The 22,670-nt window shown below is 41.4% G+C and overlaps 1 protein-coding gene across 3 annotated transcripts in view; it reads left to right on the top strand.

The window, feature by feature from the left end:
• The window catches only part of CA10 (carbonic anhydrase 10), a 324,297-nt gene that overhangs the window by 107,235 nt on the left and 194,392 nt on the right, over positions 1 to 22,670 (top strand). For all 3 annotated transcript variants that reach the window (XM_005305733.5, XM_005305734.5, XM_065563509.1), the window contains one exon: positions 14,845 to 14,987. In XM_005305733.5, the coding sequence (XP_005305790.1) occupies positions 14,845 to 14,987 (143 nt within the window). The remainder of the gene's footprint in view (positions 1 to 14,844; positions 14,988 to 22,670) is intronic.

Genomic DNA, 22,670 nt, shown 5'->3' with positions numbered 1-22,670 from the left:
TGATTAAAATTGTTCCTCCTCCTCCTATTCTGCACATCTCGCCAAGCTCACCACAAAAATTTGTTACTATTTTTTTTCAACTTAAATATTTTTACCAGGCTGATTGAAAGCAAAATCCAAACAGTCAGGACTATGAAAGCAGCAATATACAATATGGTGCAGCTATACTGGTACAGATATTCCCCCTTTAGGTTTGTTACAAGATACACAGGTGAATAGGGGTCAGTAGTTTTAATCACCTTTGAGTAGTGATAGTTCATGTTATTGTTATACTTTCTGGTCTGTGTTTCATCTTATCCATTCTTGGACTGTTACAAAGGAATCAGAATACCTTCTTAGTGCTCTGATTTCCTGGTTACTGTGACTGCCTAGTCTTGCCGTCCACTGGAGATTTCTATAACCAATTACTTCCATGAATGCCATTCTGCAGTCTGTCGTTTCTTTGGTGCCCTGATTTAAGGCTGTCTTGACTTTACATTTAGCTTTTATGTAAAATCAGAGCAGGTCATGTGCTTATCCAAAGGCATTAGCATGGTAATTTTCTTCAAGTTGAGTAGATGAAAATAATTAATGGACTGCTTTATTGATGTACATAGCTGCTTCTCTCTCTGGTTTCAATTCCTGGCTTCAATAAACTAGTTTGAGATTCTATCTAAGGGACCAATAATTACATGGGGCAAGAATAATTGCTGCACAAATACAATCTGATTGTGTTTTATACCATTGCTAGTGCCAATTTTAGAGATTAAATATACAAACAAGGATCTGCTGCATAAATAAGTTGACTGGTTTTTATTTCAACTCATGCACTCCAAAAAGAGTTACTTATATTGGGGGGGAAAATGTGCTCTTGAAAGTTAGGTAACAAATTTCCATTAAGAATCATAGAATATTAGGGTTGGAAGAGACCTCAGGAGGTCATCCAGTCCAATCCCCTGCTCAAAGCAGGACCAACACCAACTAGATCATCCCAGCCAGGGCTTTGTCAAGCCTGACCTTAAAAACCTCTAAGGATGGAGATTCCACCACCTCCCTAGGTAACCCATTCAGTGCTTCACCACCCTCCTAGTGAAATTAGTGTTTCCTAATATCCAACCTAGACCTCCTCCACTGCAACTTGAGACCATTGCTTCTTGTTCTGTCATCTGCCACCACTGAGAACACCGTAGTTCCATCCTCTTTGGAATCCCCCTTCAGGTAGTTGAAGGCTGCTATCAAATCCTCCCTTACTCTTCTGCAGAATGAATACCTCAGTTCCCTCAGCCTCTCCTCGTAAGTCATCTGCCCCAGCCCCCTAATCATTTTCATTGCGTTCCGCTGGCCTCTCTCCAATTTGTCCACATCTCTTCTGTAGTGAGGGGACAAAAACTAGACACAATACTCCAGGAGTGGCCTCACCAGTGCCGAATAGAGGGGAATAATCACTTGCCTCGATCTGCTGGCAATGCTCCTACTAACACAGCCAAATATGCCGTTGGCCTTCTTGGCAACAAGGGCACACTGCTGACTCATATCCAGCTTCTCGTCCACTGTAATCCCCAGGTCCTTTTCTGCCGAACTGCTGCTTAGCCAGTCAGTCCCCAGCCTGTAGCGGTGCATGGGATTCTTCCTTTCAAAGTGCAGGACTCTAGACTTGTCCTTGTTGAACCTCATCAGATTTCTTTTGGCCCAATCCTCTAATTTGTCTAGGTCACTCTGGACCCTATCCCTACCCTCGTCGTATCTACCTCTGCCCCCAGTTTGGTGTCATCTGTGAACTTGCTGAAGGTGCAATTAATCCCATCATCCAGATCATTAATAAAGATGTTGAACAAAACCGGCCCCAGGACCAATCCCGGGGCACTCCGCTTGATACCGGCTGCCAACTAAACATCGAGCTGTTGATCACTACCCGTTGAGCCTGACAATCTAGCCAGCTTTCTGTCCACCTTATAGTCCATTCATCCAATCCATACTACTTTAACTTGCTGGCAAGAATACTGTGGGAGACCGTATCAAAAGCTTTGCTAAAGTCAAGATATATATAAGTCAAGACAGATTGATAACTTTAGTGCATGTCAGTTTTGCTTTCACAAACGGTTTTATTGTTTCTGTCAGTCCTATTCTACAGTGGTCCTTATTCAAAAGTTGTCAGTTAGCAACAGTTACCCCATAGTGGAAAATAAGATACTGCAGTCGTTTCCTATTCTTTGTATAGTTCTAGAGCCTTCAATCCCGCATGTCTTTTCTACAGGAAGTAAATGTTATTAAATGGAATTTCATCTGTAGGGGCAGCATGGGAGGAATGGAATGGTCTTTTGCTGTAGAGCTGAATAACTGCAGTATATCCGTTATCACTGTGTAGTAACCGTTGGCAGATATTGACGTTTAATGCCAAAACTTTCGATACACTAAAAAATATTAACCCAGGAAAATACATTAATATATATTGTTCTCCAGCAAGTGCCAAATTTTGCAATCTGATACATGCATGTAACTCCTACAATTTCATTGCTGGGGTCAGAATTTGGCCAGTTGTAAGTAAGATAGCTAACCCCCCGTGTCAGTTAGTGAAGTTAGAAGCCTGTGCTCAACATTTCCCTTGAAAAAGTTAACCACCTCCTTCTCCTTTCAACCTTTGCCTTATCTTCTCTTTCTAATTTCTGTTCCTTCTCTTCTCTGTGTCTCTGCTCCAAGCCTCCACATAGTTTATGCTCTCTCGTTGGCACACTGCTATTACCTGTCACAATGACAGCTGCAAAACAACCTCATCAAGCTCCTATACTGAAATCATTCTGTCTGTTGCAGTCCCTGGAATGTAATTAATTGTAGCCATCATGGAACATATCTAGGGTGACCAGATGTCCCGATTTTTATAGGGACAGTCCCGATTTTGGGGGCTTTTTTTATATGAGCCCCTATTACACCCCCCCCCCATCTCCTGTCCTGATTTTTCACACTTGCTATCTGGTCTCCCTAAACATATCTCCCTCCCCTCCCTTGAGTTGGGTCTCTTTTTCTCCCTTCCCTTGCTGCAGTTTGGGTTTGTAGAATTAGGGAGAAGGGGAGGGAGGGAGGGAGAAGTTGATACTAGCATTCAGACCAGGCAGTAATTGCAGTCTGGAGAAGTCAAACTTGGAGCACATGGCCTGATTCCAGAACTAGGCTAGATAGTTGCTGCTGGGAGTTCACAACTGCCAGTGTAAACAACAATAAAACATAGGTGTTTGCTGCATTGGCAGCAGGGTGGGAAACACACCAAGACCTGTAGTCCAAGTTCATCCCCTTTTCTGGGGGGTTGCCTTTATGTAACAATGCCCAGAGGTGGGACTGTACTTATAAACACAAATCTTAGTCTGAGCTGGCTGTCCCTGGGCTGTTCCTGAGCTGTAGCTAATGAGACCCCTTTGATTTGCCTACCAGGGTGAGTCAGCATAATAGTTCTGCGTCTCTTTAGTTCTAGGAACCTATAGCCTGACACCTGGTCACAGATGAGGAAAAATAAAACTTAGGCTATTGATCCAAGGGATTTCTCTAATTTAGAAAGCATCTGATCAAGGGTTTGACAAAATATCCTGGGAGATCGTTAGAGGTAATAAGCCAAATCCTACATTCTGTCACAATGCTCTTGGTGCCTTCAGTGCATGAGTAAGAACTGCAAAACGTAGCTCCAAAAATGTGCAGTTGTGAATTTGAGAACAGCAAGAAACCTGAGAATGCCAAGAAGACAGATGAAGCCTTGGTAATGCGCTAGTTACGTTTCCGCTTTTGTACCTGGTGAGGTTGAGAGAAGAGTCCGCTGTACTATCTTCCAAAAACCTCAGTCCTTCTACAGCAGCAAACTAGCAGAGACAAGGGAAGACACAACACCTCACTATGTTGAGGAATTCAATATTCGTGCTCAGTGTTCAGTTTTGATGTTGCTTTGTTGTGCACATGGCAACACTTGTCTGTTCGTAGTGAAGTTGATGGAAGGTTCATTTATCTCACATCCTCAAGGCAGGCTAGAAGGCAGCACCTCCCTCTGAAATTCAGCTGTCTCTGGAGCGACATTAAGAAAAAGTTTTGGACAGGAAGAGGAAGGATGATCCAGTGGTTATGGTATGAGCCTGGGACTTGAAGACCTGAGCTCATTTCCCTGCTATGCCACAGATGTCCTGTGTGATCTTGGGCAAGTCATTTAGTCCTTCTGTGCCTTGGTTCCCCACCTGTAAAATGGGGATAATAGCACTTCCTTAACTTGCAGGAAAAATGTTACATCTAATTATTCTTTCAAGACTACATGCATGCGCACCGGTGCTGAGGGTGTTAGGTATTGATCCTCTATAGTCACACTGAAGAGTGCCGTGCCTCAACAGAAGCCTATCTATCAAAACAAGAACGAGTATTTTTCAGGATAACAGCTAGTATCCTTAAACTCTCTTTAGGCTTAGAAATTGAGAGCTTGAGCCACATGGTCCCTCCCATGAGCAGAGGGGAGCCAAAAGCCGTGGATCTATGTTAGAGGAGAATGGGAGAGAGACTGGTCCCACTTATGTGGTAAAACTTCACAAAATGAAAACTGGAAATTTTTACACTGCTCCGATTGGAGAGTGAGCTCCCATAATCTTGCTGTCAACCCCAAAATTCACTTTCTTTTTAACCCTCTGACACAGGGAGATGGAAGTGTCTGATCAATGGGTTACATGGGATTCCATACAGAAATGAATGACCACCGAGACGCTGTCCCAATGTGGGCACTTTAGGTGCAAGGGCCTTCTCCTCCGTAGCTGTCACAATACTGAACAGTCTTCCTGTATCTTTCCACCTTATAGAATGTTCCATCCATATCCATCTATCTAGTGGCTTGTCTTCTCTGCAGAGTAAACCTGGGGTTCTAACTTAATCCTTGTCCCTAACTTGAGTCCTGTCCACATACAAAAACACTTAATGTGAGCATGGGGTTGCTTTTACCTCAGAGTGGCTGGCTTGTCGGGGAATACATAGGCTGGAGTTTGAGGCAGCCTAACTAGTCAGCCACTGAATCACTCGTCCAATCACTCTGTAGCTCATGTTCTTTCACAGTGTGACGACTCTCACTAAAGTTAAGCTGATGCAAGAGGAGTCCACTGGAGTTAACTTTGCAGTGAGGACATAGCTATAGATACTTACATGGCCCTCTTAGCCATAGTGCTTCACAATTGTCATGTACTTAACTTAACCAACGCCCTTGTGAAATAGGGCAGTGCTGTTATTCCTGCTTTTTTACAGATAGGAAACAGAGGCACAGAGCAACTAAGTGACTTGCCTAGCATCACACAGGAAGCTTGCGGTGGAAAAGGGACTTGAAGCCAGGTCTCCAAGTCCTACGCTAGCACCTTAGCAAATGGATCATCCTTCCTCTCACGGCCTCATATCCTATCTCACTTCCAAGTTCCTTTTTTCTCACTATAATCTTCCCTCTCCCTGTGCTATTCTTTACCTCACTAGCTCTCTCATTGAAATCTGCAAAGCACTGTGAAAAGCAGTCTTCATGAAATATGCTATTTTACCTCACATAAAATTGTGTTGAACTGTGAGCTTGGCAGCAACATTGGGAGATTTGGGGGTATTTTGTAGATACTATGTAATTGTGCTGAACTGGGAATGAGACATCATTTGCACAGCATGCATTTATTAGGATTTATAATGCCTTACTGCTTCCTTGCTGGCTAATGTACCCCTCTCTTTTGCTATCACGTGTACAAGGTTCATCACTTCTGAAATACTGATATTGAGAGAGAGAGCGAGCATTTGTGGGAGTTGTAAAAGAGGTCAGCCACAGAGCAAGGGTGAAAGGGTTAATAAAATTGTAAACTGAAGTGGGGCTGAAAACAGGAAGGGCTGTGAATCTGTGTGCAGTGAGATGTAACATTAAGGGAGGGAACATTAGGGTTCTTTTTAGACTTTAAACATATTAATAATGTCTCTTAAGAGGTATTAATCATGGCTGAGAATTGAGAATGAGGCCGTAAATCAGCAGAAGGGAGGGGAAGAGAGATGGGATTTTAATTTTAAATAAAGACTTGTATGTTTTATGGCTCAGAAGTGAAGATTACATAGTTGGTGCAGAATCCCCGCAGAGCAGCATCTCGCCAACTGCAGGCATATTTCAAAGTAACTGCAAGTATCTTTAAGCTCGCCATAGTTTGTGAAGTTGAGAGCTTTGCGTTTGGAAGGTGATGGGGTGACGCTTTCTTATCAGGTATAGTACGTTCTTCTAGGCTTTCACAGCAAGTACAGACTATGAACACGTAATGGACAACTTTATATTTAGGGCCTGAATATATGTAGCAGACAGATGTAGTCCACAGTTGGAATTGGGATAGAGTGCACTGTACCATTCTGAGCTCTGGGGGGGAGCTGTACCCGGAACAGGGTATTCAAGGGGAACACGCCATAGAATCCATTCCCCTCTGTGTCAGGTCATCCATTTCAATCTCCAAGAGTATTGCATGTCACAAAGCCATGGATATGCTTCAAATGCTTTCTTGGATTCACCGGGCCAAATTCTGGCTGTAGACTGCCCATGGGTATGCTCTAAAAATAGTAGCCAGGTGCAGAAGCACAGGGTGGAAGTGTTGTGTCCTTATTCTGGTTTCTGCAAATTCTCCACAGCTGCAGAGAGGCATTCTGGGACTGGGCTTAGGGGTCTGAAATCATCCATGACCTGGACATTTGAGACCCCACTTCAGCAAAGTACTTAAGCATTTGCTTAGTCCTGTTGAAATCAACCAGGTTTAAGCATGTACTTAAAGCTAAGCAAATACTTTAATATTTTGCGAATCAAGGCCCAAATGTGTATACCTCTGAACCCACACAGTCTTTTCCGCAGAGGAATTCCCTGGAGGGAAGGAAAGGGGCAGCCAGAACGTAGGCACAGTGTTGTATGTGTGTTATCAATATGCTGCTGTTTTGTGGCCATACCTGAAGAGGACCAGAAACGTAGACCATTATATTTAGCTCAGTATTTGGTATGGCTACAAAAAGGGCAGGAGTACCTGACTCTGTTCCCTCACTGCCGTTTGGCGAGGGGAGAGGCGTTACTTAGCCAGTTTTCCTTCATGTATCGCTAGCAGAGTAGCGATCCATCCTTTATTTAGTATTCTGGACACTGATATATCACTCTTGTTATGCTTACATAGAATTCTTCATTCTATTGTGGGATGCTGATACCAAAGTATTTCATTATATCTCAGTGTAATATGCTAGCCACAAATTGATCAAAATGGCAGCTGCAGAGTGAGACAGGCCATGAATAAGTGTCTCAAGCATCTTTACATATACCTAATAAAGATGATTCCCCCCTTTCATCCAGTATTCAGATAAGGCTGTCAAAATCATCAGCAGTTGTTTTTGATGTGCCAGTGCTAAACTCTTACCTTCTCCATTTTATTCCCCTGATTCTGAGAAATGGATATACTGTGAGCTGGCCAGTGTCCTGCACTGGAAAAGTGAATAACATATTATGCATGCCTGGCATGTTTCTGTGGCAAACTGGATCCTTAGCAAAGGGAATTTACTGGGATTTATAGCTGATGGCAGGGATGATATGACTGGGATACTGAAACTTTGGGCAGTATGACCAGTATCTGGAAAACCTTGTTTAAATAACATTGCAGTGTCTGTGTAGACTGCATGCAAATTAGCTTGAGAGAGTGGCTTTTGCAAAGTAGGGTGTTGTGTGCTCCAAGGTGTTGAGCATGATAGATTTAAAATATTTTCATATAAAGATGGTCATGTAAATTGGCTTACTTGAGCTATGCAATTTTTTTCTCCATTACATACTGTTGACAAACTACGAAATTAGTTCATTAGTGAAACACGATAACTTGGTGTGTGCGCAAAACCTACCTGTCTGTTAGTAATTTTATTGGCTTATGTTTTTCCATATTGTATATATCCTGATAAATCCTGTCAATCATTCTAATTTTTTTAACTACACTAATAATGTGAGTGATCAATTGATTAAAGTTTTGTTGGTACTGTAAGAAACCGATGACCACCTTGGACATTGCTGTCATGGTGTGGATCAACTGCCTCTCCAGCACCTTCTTACTGCTGTATGGTCTTCTACGTCCACGAACCTGATTCTCCTACATCAAACCTGTAAATATTTTATGTTAGCCTAAACTGGTACGATGATTGTTACCAGCAAAGGACAGAAAACCATCCCATGCATCGTCAGTACCAACATATGCTTCTGAGATGACATAGGAAGATTTACAAGGAGAAGACCCCTCATGATCCCACAGATGTGTCACTTTGGAGGTCATTACTGTCCTCCCAGATCTGGACTCTCCCATCCTATCAGAACCAATTCTTACAAAGGTGTTCATGACTCCATGAATATTATGAAAGAAGCCAGTCTCTTATTATCTCTACTAATCAGGTTATTTCCTCATCGATGATTCTGACAGTTCTAAGGGCACCAACTTTGGAGAGGGAGTCCACATTTTCTTCATAGGGTGATTCTGATATGGGAGAAGGACGGTTGTCATCTCCTCCAAGAGCCATCAGCACTGATAGATGTTCTAGAATCTTCTGGGGCCTGACATAACCATGTAAGATGGGGTACCCCTCTCTCTGGGACTTGTGGTACCCTATACCTTGGGGTCCACCTAAACCCCTACTGGACCCTTCTCACTGTTTGTAGTGGCACTGTGGAACCCATACTGGCATTATCCTGAATCTGCATGGTCTGACTGAGATGCTCACCATCCCTTTCCACTGAGGGACCAGCCTAAACTGTTTCTGGAGGGGAAGAAGAAAAAGAGACAGATCTAGTGGTAAATGCTGATACCATCAAGCATATAGCCTTCCATTCCTGACGAGGCAGTTGCTACAGCATTACATTTGCTGCTGGACAATCACAAACAGTTTCAGGGGTTGTTGAGAAGTATTGTTGAAGCCCCCCAGATTCCCCTGGAAGAAATCCAAGAATTATTCCAAAAACTCCTGGATGTTTTGCAGAATAATGGGCCTACTAGAGTAGCACTCTGAGTCAACAAGGCTATCCTAGAGCGAGCCATGGTGTGGCATGCCTCAGTATCAAGTTCACCCACTCCTGGGTGGAAAAAGTACTTCGTTCTCCCAAAAGAGCAGTCTTTCTTCACACAACTGTTCCCAACTCCCTGCTTGTTCAGGCTGCTACAGAAAGCAGTAGACAACAACATACAAGTTCTACCCCTTCAGATGAGGAGGCCAAATGCTTGGGCCATGTGGAGAGAGAAGTATTTACATGTACCAGCCTACAATTCTGAATAGCAGGTTTATCAGGTGCTATTTGCAAAGTATGACTTCATCAGCTACTCTAAGTTTTGGAATTTAGGGGCAAACTCCCTCAGGAGGACAGAGTACTGTTCTAAGCCCTTATCGATGAAGATAGTCTGATAGCTAGATCATGTCTTCAAATTGCAGTAGACACAGAAAATACAGCCTCTAGATCAGTGGTTTTCAACCTGTGGTCTGCAGAGCCCTGCGGGTCCACAGACTAAGATTTCCAAAGGGGTCTGCATCTCCTTTCGAATTTTTTTTAGCAGTCTGCAAATGAAAAAAGGTTGAAAACCACTACTGTAGATCGATGGTCACTACTGTCATTATGCACAGGGAGACCCGGCTCTATTCCTTGTGTTTATCCTGTGAAGTCCAGTCCAGTGTGGAGGACCTGCCCTTTGAGGAGGACTACTTGTTCAGTCAAAAGACTCTGTCATTGTACTCATTAAAGGACTCCAGGACAACCCTCCAGCCCCTGGGAATATACATGAAGAAGACACTGCGGTGGTAAATGAAATAGACAGAGGAAGCTATATACATACAGCTGTGTGGCTCTTAGGGGTGAACTATCTTGGCAGTAAAAAAAAAAATCAAAGATTGCAGGACAGATTTAACGTCATGGTGACGCACACAATCTTTGTTGAGCACCATCCTAATGTAAAGACTATCTTCTTGGAAATCATAGTGTGCTTTTGTGACAGGCAGCATGCAAGATGCAATGTTGTCCTGTCAGAATCAGAAAGAACCTAATAAAACAAGCAGCGATTTTCAGAGAGCCTCCATGCTCTTTTTTTCTGGATGTTCCTAGTTTCATCAATAATTCTTGAAATAATTGGCCATTGTGAAAGTCACCACTTCTGTACTTTGCTTGGTATTCTTTACTGCATTATCCATCATCATCTATAAAATGTCTTTTTATAAAGCTTGCAAAAAATTGGACAGTATTCATTGCGTATTCTTTAATCCCTTTAGCAAATGCATTTCTCCCATCAGAAATCTCAGTAACTCTGAGAAGCCATTCAAATAGCTACAACCACCTAATGAATATTCCACCTCTTTGAAGTTATAGGTCCGAAGTCCCACCATTAGTACTAATGCATTTTGCATTAGTACTTGGTAATGCAAAAAGTCTTATTTTAGTTGCCATAGTGTTAGAATATATCAAGGAGAATTTGGCTAAACTTGAACACCTATAACCCACATGGAAAATAACAGTTTTCTCCCAGGCTCCCAGACAACATTAAATAGAATAGTGAGGTCTTGTGGTACTAAAACGTCACGTTTTAGAAAATATGCTACGATGCATTTAGTTGGAAATCAGGAAGTACATCATCTAATTTAAAACTAAGCTACAATTGACAAAATATATGTGCAAAAAAAGTACATTTTGTTCCAGCTTTGCTATTTTGTAAAATGCACTCTTTTGCAGCGGCCCCCTCGATCATTAGTGTAATTTGGAGAAGTTCTTCTGTGGCATATAAACCTCAGGTAAATGGGCAGACATAGAAAGGGCAGAGAGATATCGTGCTTCCAAGAGGGGGATGATGCATTGTCTTTTTCTTCTCATTGTCAGGGAGCAGTGGCGGACCCAACCCCAGCCCAAGCATGTTTATAAACTTATTTGGGGAGATTTTTCAACCCAATTAGAAACAGGACCTCCCTACATCTGGGCTGAACTTCTCTGAGGAAGAAAATTACAAATAATAGGCCACCTTATTTCCTTGAATGGGTTTCAGGGAATTGGAAACTCACTTAGTGTTTGTTCAGTCTTCTCCTGATTCCCACATCAAGGGTGGTGGGGAGCAGAATTGTCCTCTTCACAGAAATGGCAGGAGGGTCGACTCTCTCTAAACCAAACATCCCAACACTGACTGAAGGCGGAACATCTCTGAGCCTCAGTGTGGCTTCCATAGCTATTCTCTTAATCATGGCAGCAAAGTTTCCATAGTACCCATTCTGTGTCGTGACCTTCTGTCAGCCATTGTACCAGTGACCATCCCAACCGGGTGATAGTGGGTGGTTTGTAGCCACAAAAGGGGGTGAGGTTGCTGGTCTGACCAACAGTAATTTTGGTGTAGATTTCTGCCCATGTCCAATGGGGAGCAGAATACCCTCTGATGCTGTTCCCCACTTTCTCCTCCACTCTGCCCTTCTTTTCACTTTATCATAGCCCCAGGTCCCGGGGAATGAGGGTGCTCTCCTTCACCCTCTCAGACTTAATGCAGTGTCCTATGTTCACGGGAGTGCCATGGCCCCAGTAGCATTTTGTAGTCTGGACTTGTTGAACTGATTTGACTATCAGTATCATGTCATTAACAAAAGCTTTTCAAGCGTGATGGAAATAACATGTCACGTGAGATATACGTGTTACAGGGAGTGCACTCAGTCATTTTGTTGTGGATATAGTGAAGCATGAGGTTTATCTTGGTGTACCTGTTTGCGTGGGTTACTAGGTGTTGTGTGTCAGAAGGAAGGACAGGAGCTCTACTTTTAATAGCGTCCTGCCATAAAACCTTCTCAGATCGTATTGTTTGATGGTGTCAGATGCCACAGGTTTCAAGCCCAGGCCTGTGGGGTTGCCAAGCGAGAGCCTTACCCTCTGCACCACTGCACCACAAGGTCAGATGTGGGAACTGCAGCCAACACCCCATTGCCAGGGGCTACATCCACTGATACAGCTGTGTCAGGTCAGGTGACTGGTATCAGCCTACTGATTAGATCCCACAGGGCATAAATCTTCCTGTTACTATCCCATCCTTTGTCAGAGCAATGAGTCATTAGATCTGCTGTTTACCAGACCCTGAGACCAAGTTTCAGTCTCCTTGCTTGGCTCCTGCTCCTTGCTCCTGTTACCACACCTTAACCCTTGTTCCCATTTCCTCTGTCTTCACCTGATTTCGGCTCCTTGTTCCTCACTCTAATTCCAGTGACTGATTCAGGCTTGGTCCTTGGCATGACTTCTGATTCTGATTCCAACTTAATCGTTGGCATGGCTACTGACTCCAATCCTCTGGTATCAGGCTCGATCTCCCGCCACTGAAGCCAGTCCAGGAGATTTTAGGCAGCTGAAAGTCCGGTGGCGCAGCAGGGCTAAGGCAGGCTCCCTACCTGCCCTGGCTCCACGCCGCTCCCAGAAGTGGTGATCTGTCCGGCAGCGACTCCTAGGAGGCGAGGCCAGGGCGTCTCTGCATACTGCCCCCGCCCCGAGTGCCAACTCTGCGGCTCCCATTGGCTGGGAATGGGGAACCACAGCCAATGGGAGCTGCGAGGGGCAGTGCTTGCAGCCAGGGGCAGTGTGCAGAGCCACCTGTGAGCCTAAGAGCCGCTACCAGACATGCTGTTGCTTCTGGGAGCCACCCAAGGTACACGCCTCCTGGCTGGAGCCTGCACCCCAAATCCCCTCCTGCACCCAAACGCCCTCCCACAGCCCCCACACCCCCTCCCACATCCCAGCCCCCTGCCCCAGCCCTGATCTCCCTCCTACACGCAAACTCTCTCCCAGAGTCCACACCCCAAACCCTTTCCTGCACCCCAACCCCTTCCCCCCAGGCTCAGCCCAGAGTCCCCTCCCACACTCCAAACCCCTCTGCCACACCCTCCAGCCCATAGCCTGCATCCCAACCCTCTGCCCCAGCCCGGTGAAAATGAGTGAGGGTGGGGGAGAGCAAGCAACGGAGGGAGGAGGGCTGGAGTGAGCGGGAGCCGGGCCTTGGAAAAGGGACAGGGCCGTGGCCTTAGGGCGGGGCAAGGGTATTTGGGTTTGTGTGATTAGACAGTTGGCAACCCTAACCCTGACCCTTGGTGTGGCTTCTGACTCTAACTCTGGATTGACCCTTTGCATGGCTTTGGACCCTGACTCTGACCTTTAGCGTGACTTCTGATGGGTATCTATGAAACTGGAAATCAGTGTACTAGGAGGAGATGCATGTTTGTTACAGCTGTTCTGCTACTTCAATCTCTTCATGATGATTTCTGAGCTCACCCACCTCTTATATCATCACGAGATCAAAGAGTTAACAGAAGGACGAAAAAAGAGACCCTGGAAATTGAATTTTCTGTTACTCTCAGCTCCACTGTTTTTCTGTAATATCTGTGGCTGATTATTTCATAACACTGCAGAAATGGGAAAATACTCAACAGCTGCAAAACATTTTCCCCTCAAGTTCTGTGTATATTTGTGTTTGCTTTGTGCTGCACACAAAAAAAAAAGTCATTCTAGTTTTGTATAAAGTTTTCTAGGTGAAATCAAATACTGGGGCCCAAACCAAAATCCTGCATCTAAACAAGCCTAAACTTTGGGGTAGTTTGTAGCTCTGAAATAGCTGTGTAGGGTTTGTGGCTCGTATAATTATAAGCACAGCCTAGAGTAACAATGAACAGGGTAGCATTATACTATCAGCATCTATGAAAATTCAACATAGTATGTTATTGACACAGGAAAAAAAGTCATACAAATGTTACAGTTGCATGGAAAACGCTCTGGATATGGAGTACCACAGTTGAGGCTGGAAACACAAACTTAACTCTGTCCCTTTCCATCCATTATGATACATTCTGTAATCACGGGGGGAAATTACTATTTGTCAAATAAAATACAATATCATGCACATTTTCCTTCAGCAACAGTACAGGGGCCGAGTTAAGGTTGAGCATCATCTCCCAACTTCCTTCCAATCCAGGTTAGCTATGCAGTGTGGTCCATGTGTTACATGAGGGGTATTGTATATTCCTTCCCATCAGACACACTTTTCTTCCACCTCCTTACGAGGCCATACCACCCTCCAGATTAACTCAACACCAGTCTGAGTACTAGTCACAAATCACTGATTTCTCTTAATCCACTGAATGGAATAAAAACTGTCTAAAAAATCTCAAAATGTAATTGTAAGCAGGGAATTCTGTGTGTGTGTGTGTGTGTGTGTGTGTTTCCAATGGAATCCTGCAGAGATTGGTTCTTGGCCCTTAGGCTATTGAACATTTTTATCAAGGGGGTGTGTGTGAATTGTGTGTGAATTGTGTGAATCAAAAAGAGACAAATAGATCTTGTCTATGGAATATTAATATTCTGTGAAATAGTGATATGTCATTGTCTTTTCTAATAATACATTATCCTTATTGTCAACATGTACCAAATATTGAAACTTGTTTTAATTTTCTTTGAGTGGCTATGTGTTGGCCTCAGTCCAAGGAATAAGTGCAGTGTATGCATGTAAAATGAGCATAAGGACATGAGATATTCAAGTACCTGTTGAGAAAAAGCAAACATTCTATACCAGTAATAGCAGATGAGCTAGTTACAGCTAAATCGGGAACGATTAAGTCCAGATAGCTTATGAGGGGCCAAAGAAAAAACCTCCTTTGTTGATATTAAAACGTCTCATTATCTCAGATTTAGGTGTCTATCATGCATTAAAATTGAGTTACTTGATTAATTTTTTGAGTTGTTGATTATATTGTGAGCACAGACAATACAAGAAGCAGTTTAATTGTTTCCACATCTATTTTGTGTGGATTTTTCTTCCTCCCTCCAGATTCTTTCTTAAATGTGTATCTTTTTTCCTCCCCTTATAGTTCCTTCCTTTTGGGGATTGGTGAACTCAGCCTGGAATCTTTGCTCTGTTGGAAAAAGGCAATCACCTGTCAATATAGAAACCAGCCATATGATCTTTGACCCTTTCCTAACTCCACTTCGCATAAACACAGGAGGCAGAAAGGTAAGTTTTCTGACATGTCTTGGTATAAAAACCAAGAGTTAACAAATGAAAAATATGTGCCACTTTCTGTATTTATGAAGTATTTTCACCTTGTAATGCCAATAAGGTCTTAGGCAGAATAATAACAAATGTAATGCTGTGCAAATTACACATTGTTACCTCCCCTGCAGTGATCAAAACCGTACACTTTTAGGTATCCTGAAGCACTTCTTAATTGCCATACAGTATTGGTTCTTTTAAACTCACCTGTGAGTAGAATAAGTGTCATTTACAAAAACTCACGGCTAATCAGTGGTATTTGTCCTGCAAGACAGGTAGGTTTTTAAAGCCTCAGGAATGCAAATATTGTCTCGGAAGGCTTGATTGTCCTCTTTCGCTGGTTTAAACCTCACTGAAATCAGTGCAGTAACATTGCTGTAAATAGAGAGTAAAGAAGATTCAGGTCCAGAATGTTATGAAATGGAGGATTTAATTGGCTCACTCTGGAAGCTAGGGAGAGAGAGGCAGTCTCATAAAAATCTGTTCAGAAAACAGTCTAGTCTCCTAATTACTCTAGAGATTATCAGTACTTGTTCTCCTAAAACCAAGTTACGCTGAAGCAAAGTGCCTCTGCCGTGCATTAATTAGAAAGCATACAAAAATATTTATAATCAATAAGTCTTTGGGCACATTGACCCATCATTTCCATCTGATCTAAAGACAATTTACCTTACTTACTTGAGCTCAAGAAGACTGCACTCATGAGTAAGGTGAGCAAGATTTGGCCCATTGGCATATTTGCAGTGTAATTACTAGAATTGCTTGGTTTTCTAACCTAAATCTGCAAATCTCTATTAATTTATCATATTTTTCCAAAAACAAAACAAAAAAACCCCCAAACAATTACATGGAAAATCAGTTGCCTTCTGAAATATTATTGTGCCAATTTGGAGGCTACATCCTATTTTACTGAAGTATGAAACAGGAGGGACTTTAGTCCTGTTTTAAGTGCATATTTCAATGTAACCTTAACTACAGAGTCACTACCGACAATTCCATAACAAGAGCTGTATGTTCTAGTAATGTGGGTCACCTTCTGACCTTTTTTCTTGTTGCCTTATAGTCTTCTGTATTATTACCTTTTGATTTATTTTGTATGATTAGATATTATGGAAAGGGCAGAGCCATGAGAAAACTCTATTTACAAATTATTTAAATGCTGTGAATTTAAGAGGATTTTAAAGGATTTACCATACTCACAAGAATATATTGTTAAAATTACTTCCCCCCAATTTAAATATAAAAAAGTTAAGGGAAACATGTTTTGTCAGAGGGAATCGGTAAATAACAATATCAGGGTATTTCATTGTGTTTGCTAACATCTGTGAAGAGTAGTTACACAATCTATTATTAATAAACTGCAGCTTTTAGGTTGCACACATTTTAAAAACTATAGACCTGATTTTTCCATTCAAATCCTATATGCTTAATTGAAGGATTCTTGAATTTTATTTTATTATTATTAGTTTTGTTTATAGTTATCAGGTTGATTTGTCTTTTTTACCTGTAATTAACTTAATTTGGTTAAGTTTTCAATATAACTAACAATTGAATCTTCTTTTTCTGCTCTGGGTTTTTGTCAGAGTGGCTGAGGTGTTAATGAACCTATTAAGGTGTTAAGGTGCCTGGGCTAGCGTTTGGTTACTTGTTAGAGTTGAGTTTAGTTCATTGTTTAGTATAGGTCAATTTGTTTTTCCTAAGGAGGATCGTTATTCCTTGTCCTCTTTATTCCCCTCCCCCTCACACTGTTGAGGAGGTATGCCAGGGTCACTGGGATTCAAAGTTGTCTCGCTTGCCAAGAGACTATTCCAATCAGCAACAGTCATTCCTGATGCATTCGTTGCCTGGGGCGCGTGCACATCTCTCAGAAGTGCAATTTTCATTAAACCCGTAAGAGCAGGGCCAGTAAGAAACAGGAGATTAGGCTCAAACGCCTTATGATGGAGAGATCTCTTTGCCAAGCCTCAGACCCAGGTCAGGAGGACTTCCCTTATACATCAGTCTCTGACTGAGCATAGTGCACTGTCTACCTCGGCACTGCATTCACCCAGACCTTGTGAGGGAAAAGTTGGAAAGTACTCAGGAAGTCTCCAAGAAGAGGCGTCCTAGTTTTCCTCACAAAAAGCCTTTCTGGCCTTGGACTTTATATGAGCTTTAAGTATGAGAGTCGTCCCATTGAAATTCCAAACTTAAGTACATAAATTAACTTTAAACACATGCTTAAGGGCCTTGCTGATTTGAGGCCCATCTCTTCATACACAAAATACACCTTAAATTATTTAATTGTGCAGGATATTAGGAAAATATCATGTATTATATATAAATATTTGTGTTTAGCAAACAAAGATCTTATAAATACACATCCTTAGGTCATATATGACCCAAAATTTGTTTTTACTGAACCAAGGACCAATAGATATGTTTCTAATTTCTTTAATTAAAAATTGCACTGGAAAGTTTCATGTTAACAAATGTTTCTCTGCGATGTTTGCAACACAAAAATGATATCATTATTCGAATGTTTTAAAACTTAGAAGTAAAATTGTCCAGAAATTATTCATGGTTTTAGTTCAGTAAAATACTTAAGCATGTGCACAAGTGCTTTGCTGAACCCAATCCTTTAAGCAGAAATTAAATTATTTTATGTGCAGTGTACAAAATGAGAAATGGAAAAAGTGAAAAGAAAATTAGACTTCAAGCATAATTTCTAAGGACTTCTTAATTACATGATTTTTAAAGTAATAGCGTACCTTTAGTTCTAGACAGAGCTCATGCATTATCTCATTCTTTCCATTTATATTTTTTAAAAGAATAATAACAAATATACATGGATTTACAAAAACAAAAAACAAACAAACCCTGCAAATGGGAACAGACACATTTAAAAATGAATAGATGACATCTGAGTCATATTCAACTCATTTCTAAAAATGTCATTTTATCAAAATTGCCATTCAAATGGAAGTAGTTATTTGAAAGCATATTTCAAGCAGGAACTGATCCTAATGATTACTTTGAATTAATTATTGCTAACAAATGTGTATTCAGCGTAAAGGTTTAAGAAAAACACAGGAAATAACCAGAGGTCTCAACTGTATTTATTCAAATGCAGGCATGGTATTTTTCAACTCTAAGATTAATTTTAAAATAAAATATATTGATCTGGTGAAACCTGTTAGCAATCACAGAAATAATGTATTCTTTCATAACATTTTATCTCTTAACAGGAAAGTGCTTAAAATGGTATTTTAATATTTCATGACTTACATCTATATAGCAGTTCTCTTGTTTTATTCAGTCCTTTAGTGACAAGGAATAATATGGATGAATAGATAATGTGAGGTAACCAAGAACATAGAGGACAGAGACTCTTTTAACAAAAGGTGTAGATATTCCTAAGTGATTTATCTTCACCCGTTGTCCCAAGCAATGAGCTTTCTTTTGTGCATTGCTTTTGGAAACAATGTGGGACATCAAGGAGTCTGGTGGCACCTTAAAAACTAACAGATTTATTTGTTAAATAAACCTCAAGTGAGGTTTTTACCCATGAAAGCTTAATGCCCAAATAAATCTGTTAGTCTTTAAGGTGCCACCAGACTCCTTGTTGTTTTTGTAGATACAGACTAACACAGCTACCCCCTGATACTTGACACAATGTGGGACATGTGAAATTTGTCCTTAATATATTTCCATAGAGACTCTAAATGTTTATATAGACAGAATTGAGAATCAATTTAATCTGTGGCATAGAATTTGAGAAAATGCATTACTCGATTATGTTAATTCTATTAATTAGAGCTAGTCAGAAGTTTTCCATTGGAATACTTTTTCCATTGAAAAATGCTGATTTGACAAAAGTGAGCGTTTCACAGAATGTATTGAGTTCATCAACATTTTCTATGGTAAATTATGAAAAATGTTCATTTGTTATGGTCAAAACATTTCATGTTTACTTTATTGTTCTGGCTTTTATATTTTGTTATTTGTAACATAATAGTCAAAACAATTAAGTCTAAATTAAATGTTTTGATAATCTGAAACAAAATACTTCATTTAACGAAAAACTCCAAGATTTCTTCTTTTCATCCAGATTCAAGACAACACAAAATTTGGACATCTCAGAGGTTCCCACAGAATGGGAATTCCATTTTTTGACCAACTCTACTACTAATAAAACACTGGTGGGGAAGGCGTGCCATGGAGATGTTATAACAGTGGGCCAAATCCTGCTTGCCTCATGCACACGAGAACATGTACTCCTCTCCTGGATGAGATCATCAGCCTTTGGCCTGTGTGTGTAAATTAGTCCCCTATACAAAAGATTTCTCAAACTGATCAATAAGGGTCAAACGATAAAGGTATAAAAGAAACTCCAGTCTCGGGGCCAGATTGTGACTAGCTCTGTGTGTGGCTGGGGGGAGCTGTCAGGTCCCATGGTACGGAAGTCCTCTCACGTGGGGTAGGAAGGAGGTGGGGCCATAGACCCACACCCATGAACTGATCAACAGAGCAAAACTACATGTCTAGGAGAGGAAGCATGTGGCAATGGGCATGTTTGTCTGACTCTGCATTGACCAGCTCATTATCGTGTGAAGTACTAAGGGCAGCTTGAGTACAAAAGGTGATTCACCGAATACATGGTTTCATCTCATGACACCAGGTATACCAATCCAATGGAGTTTCACATTTTGGGAAACTTGATTACTTTCAAGAAGTTGCCTTGGGAATTACAGCATAGCTGCTACTTTAGCAGCACTGCAGTTGATATCTAGGGAAGTAGGTCAGGCCTTTGAATTTGAGAATTAGCTCTTGAAGTATGTTAGATCAAGGTGGGTTGTGGAGTTCTACTACTGAAATTCTACAAAGGGATTTGATCCTTGTCAGAAGCTTCTAAAATTCAAGCTGGAAATATTTGCATTTTCCGTTACAGTGCAGAAGCAGAGAGATATAACATACTTTTCTCATGTGGTGCTGTCCAAATGTGAAACTGGAGTGCTCTCAGTGCATTCATTTTTCATGTGTATTGGCTTGGGTTACTGTTTCTGGAGCTTGGAACGACATCTGTTCTTAACCATTGATATGTTTTGCATTAATTGTTGTTGCTTGTGGGAACCCAGATTGATCTAAATGTTGAGGAAGTGGAATAACAAATAGCCCTTTTTGATTCTGATATTAAGTTTGGGGGAAAAATCCAGACATTTTCCTGAACATCTCTCCACTTTGTTCACTGAATTGATTGTCGTTGCTCTAAGCTGAGTGGTGATAACTCTCCTGTTGGCTTTATCTTTCGTGGTGTATATTTCAACAGATTTTCTTACGTTCTCCATTTGTTGCTAAGCCTTGTTGGTCCTTTTACACTGAGGATTTGGTTTAGCAGGAGCTATATTTATATTTTTTCATGTTGAAAAAGGAGGTGGCTTTCATGTGGGTTGAGGCACTTGGGTTTTCAGGGCTATTAACCAATTGATATAGCAGCCAGGGAATTGCTTTGACAACACTTAACTGTGGTTATCACATTATACAGTAAGGGATTTTATGGAATTGATACTAAGAAAATTAAGTGCTAATAACAAGAGACTGTAAATAGGATTTCTTGTAGTTTCAACCAAGAGTTAAGATAAAGAAGCACTAGCCTAGATACACAGTAGTGAGCCAAGTATCAGAGGGGTAGCCGTGTTAGTCTGAATCTGTAAAAAGCAACAGAGGGTCCTGTGGCACCTTTAAGACTAACAGAAGTATTGGGAGCATAAGCTTTCGTGGGTAAGAACCTCACTTCTTCAGATGCAAGATGTAGTGAGCCAGAAAACCTACTAGTTGTGCAGTGAAATGAAAATCTTCATTAAATACATCTTTAAAAATTGATTGATTCCTGTACATGAGTGCAGATGGGCAGGGAAAGGTTCAGTTGAAGTTACCAATTCTTGTAACAGGAACATAGAATCTTGAACCCAGGTCTTGTGCAGGTATGTAAAGGGGGAACTGATTTTCTTGTACTTAGATTTTAACAGTAATATTTTTAACAGGACTTTTTAAAAGTCAGTACGACTATCCTAGGCCTAAAAATTCTATAGGCGGGCAGCCCTGTTGAAGGGAGGTTTAAGCAGATCACCTTCAGGAAGGGGCTGCTGCTTGGTGGTGCATATCACCGCCACGTCATTCTATAATTTTTTGCCCTTTTTCAGTTGGGCCTTGATCCTGCAATGTGCTGAGTGCCCTCCATTTCTGCTGACTTCAGTGGGAGTTGAAGGTATTCAGCACCTCATGGGTCCGAGCTTTTACTGTCAATATTGAATTAAAAAGCCAAGTGCTTGATATCACACTGCTGAAATCAATTGGGAATTTGTCACAGCCTTCAGTGGGAACACGATCCAAGTCCCACTTTTGCAGCAGTCCCAGTAACCTATTTGACCATCCGGTTACTATTTCCTCAAGTCTTCCGTTGTTAATTGCGAATTTAGTTTGTTCACGGAGCCATCTAAACTACATGTCTGTTGATTTCTGATTCAGCAGCATGAAACCATAATGGCTCTAAAATATTACCATTAAATTCTCTTTAGGACCAAGGGCTTGTTTAGATGAACAGTTAGTGCATGGTGAGCTGAGGTGCAAAGCTACAGTGCACTAGTATGCTGCACATTAAGCTGTCTATATGGACCCTGCTACTGCACACTAGGAAATTTTTAGCGTGCAGTAGCATGGTCCACGCAGATAGTTACCGTGTGACATGCGCTGTTGTAGCTTTTACACCCCAGCTTGCCAAGTACTAGCTGTTCATCTAGACAAGCCTAAGAAACTCACCTTTACACAAAATAGTTCCACTCCCTGTCTCCTCCTAACAGTTTCTGTCCTTTCAATATTAATGGAAGAACCCAAGTAATTTTAGGCTTCGAAAACTTTGTTTCAGACTTTTTCAAAAACTTTGTAGAGCTTTTGAACAAACACACTGAGCTAAGTTCCTCCCAGGGATAACTCCACAGAAGTCAGTGAAAGAATCTGGTCCATTGATTGTACGGTACAATCACTTTTTAGCAACAATTCTGATCTATTTATTTTGTAACCGGAAAATCATTAGAAGACTAAAAATGTCGGAGTTGTATAGCCAGCCCCTAATTGAACTTTGAGCCAAAAAGCATAGGATTTCTTGCCCCAGGACCGCCACCTGTTACAATTTTTCTGTCCTTCCAGTGCTTTGTTGACTCAGGCTTTGTGTTAGAGCTGGTCAAAATGTTTTCATATTTTTAACAACCAAAAAAGTGTGAAAATATTTTCATAAAAAAATTCTTACCATTTTCAACCCTCTCCGCTTTGTATATGTCCAGACATTTCCTCCTGCCCCAGGCACTCTCTGCACTTAGGATTTCTCTCCTATCCTAGCTCCTCTTTGGGGCATACAACGTGGCTGCTTTATGAGTATGACAGCTCAATCAGCATCCGTGGACTTTCCTTTTCATCCTGTAATGGTCGGTCTCATCAAGATAACTCTTCTGTTCTTAAATAAAAGGAATGGCCTGAGGGGAGAATGGAGGAACGTCATCCCTCTTGTCCTCCTCAGCATTCGGCAAGGGCTGAAGAGAGAGATGCCTGTGATAAACAGATCACGCTAGAACAGCTTAATGGTCCTTGTGTCCATAAAATCTCTGAATA

The sequence above is a fragment of the Chrysemys picta genome, chromosome 12 (assembly GCF_011386835.1).
Source record: "Chrysemys picta bellii isolate R12L10 chromosome 12, ASM1138683v2, whole genome shotgun sequence".
Lineage (NCBI taxonomy): Eukaryota > Metazoa > Chordata > Testudines > Emydidae > Chrysemys > Chrysemys picta.
The sequence above is the reverse complement of the archived record's forward strand: the minus strand, read 5'-3'. Positions and strand labels throughout refer to the sequence as shown.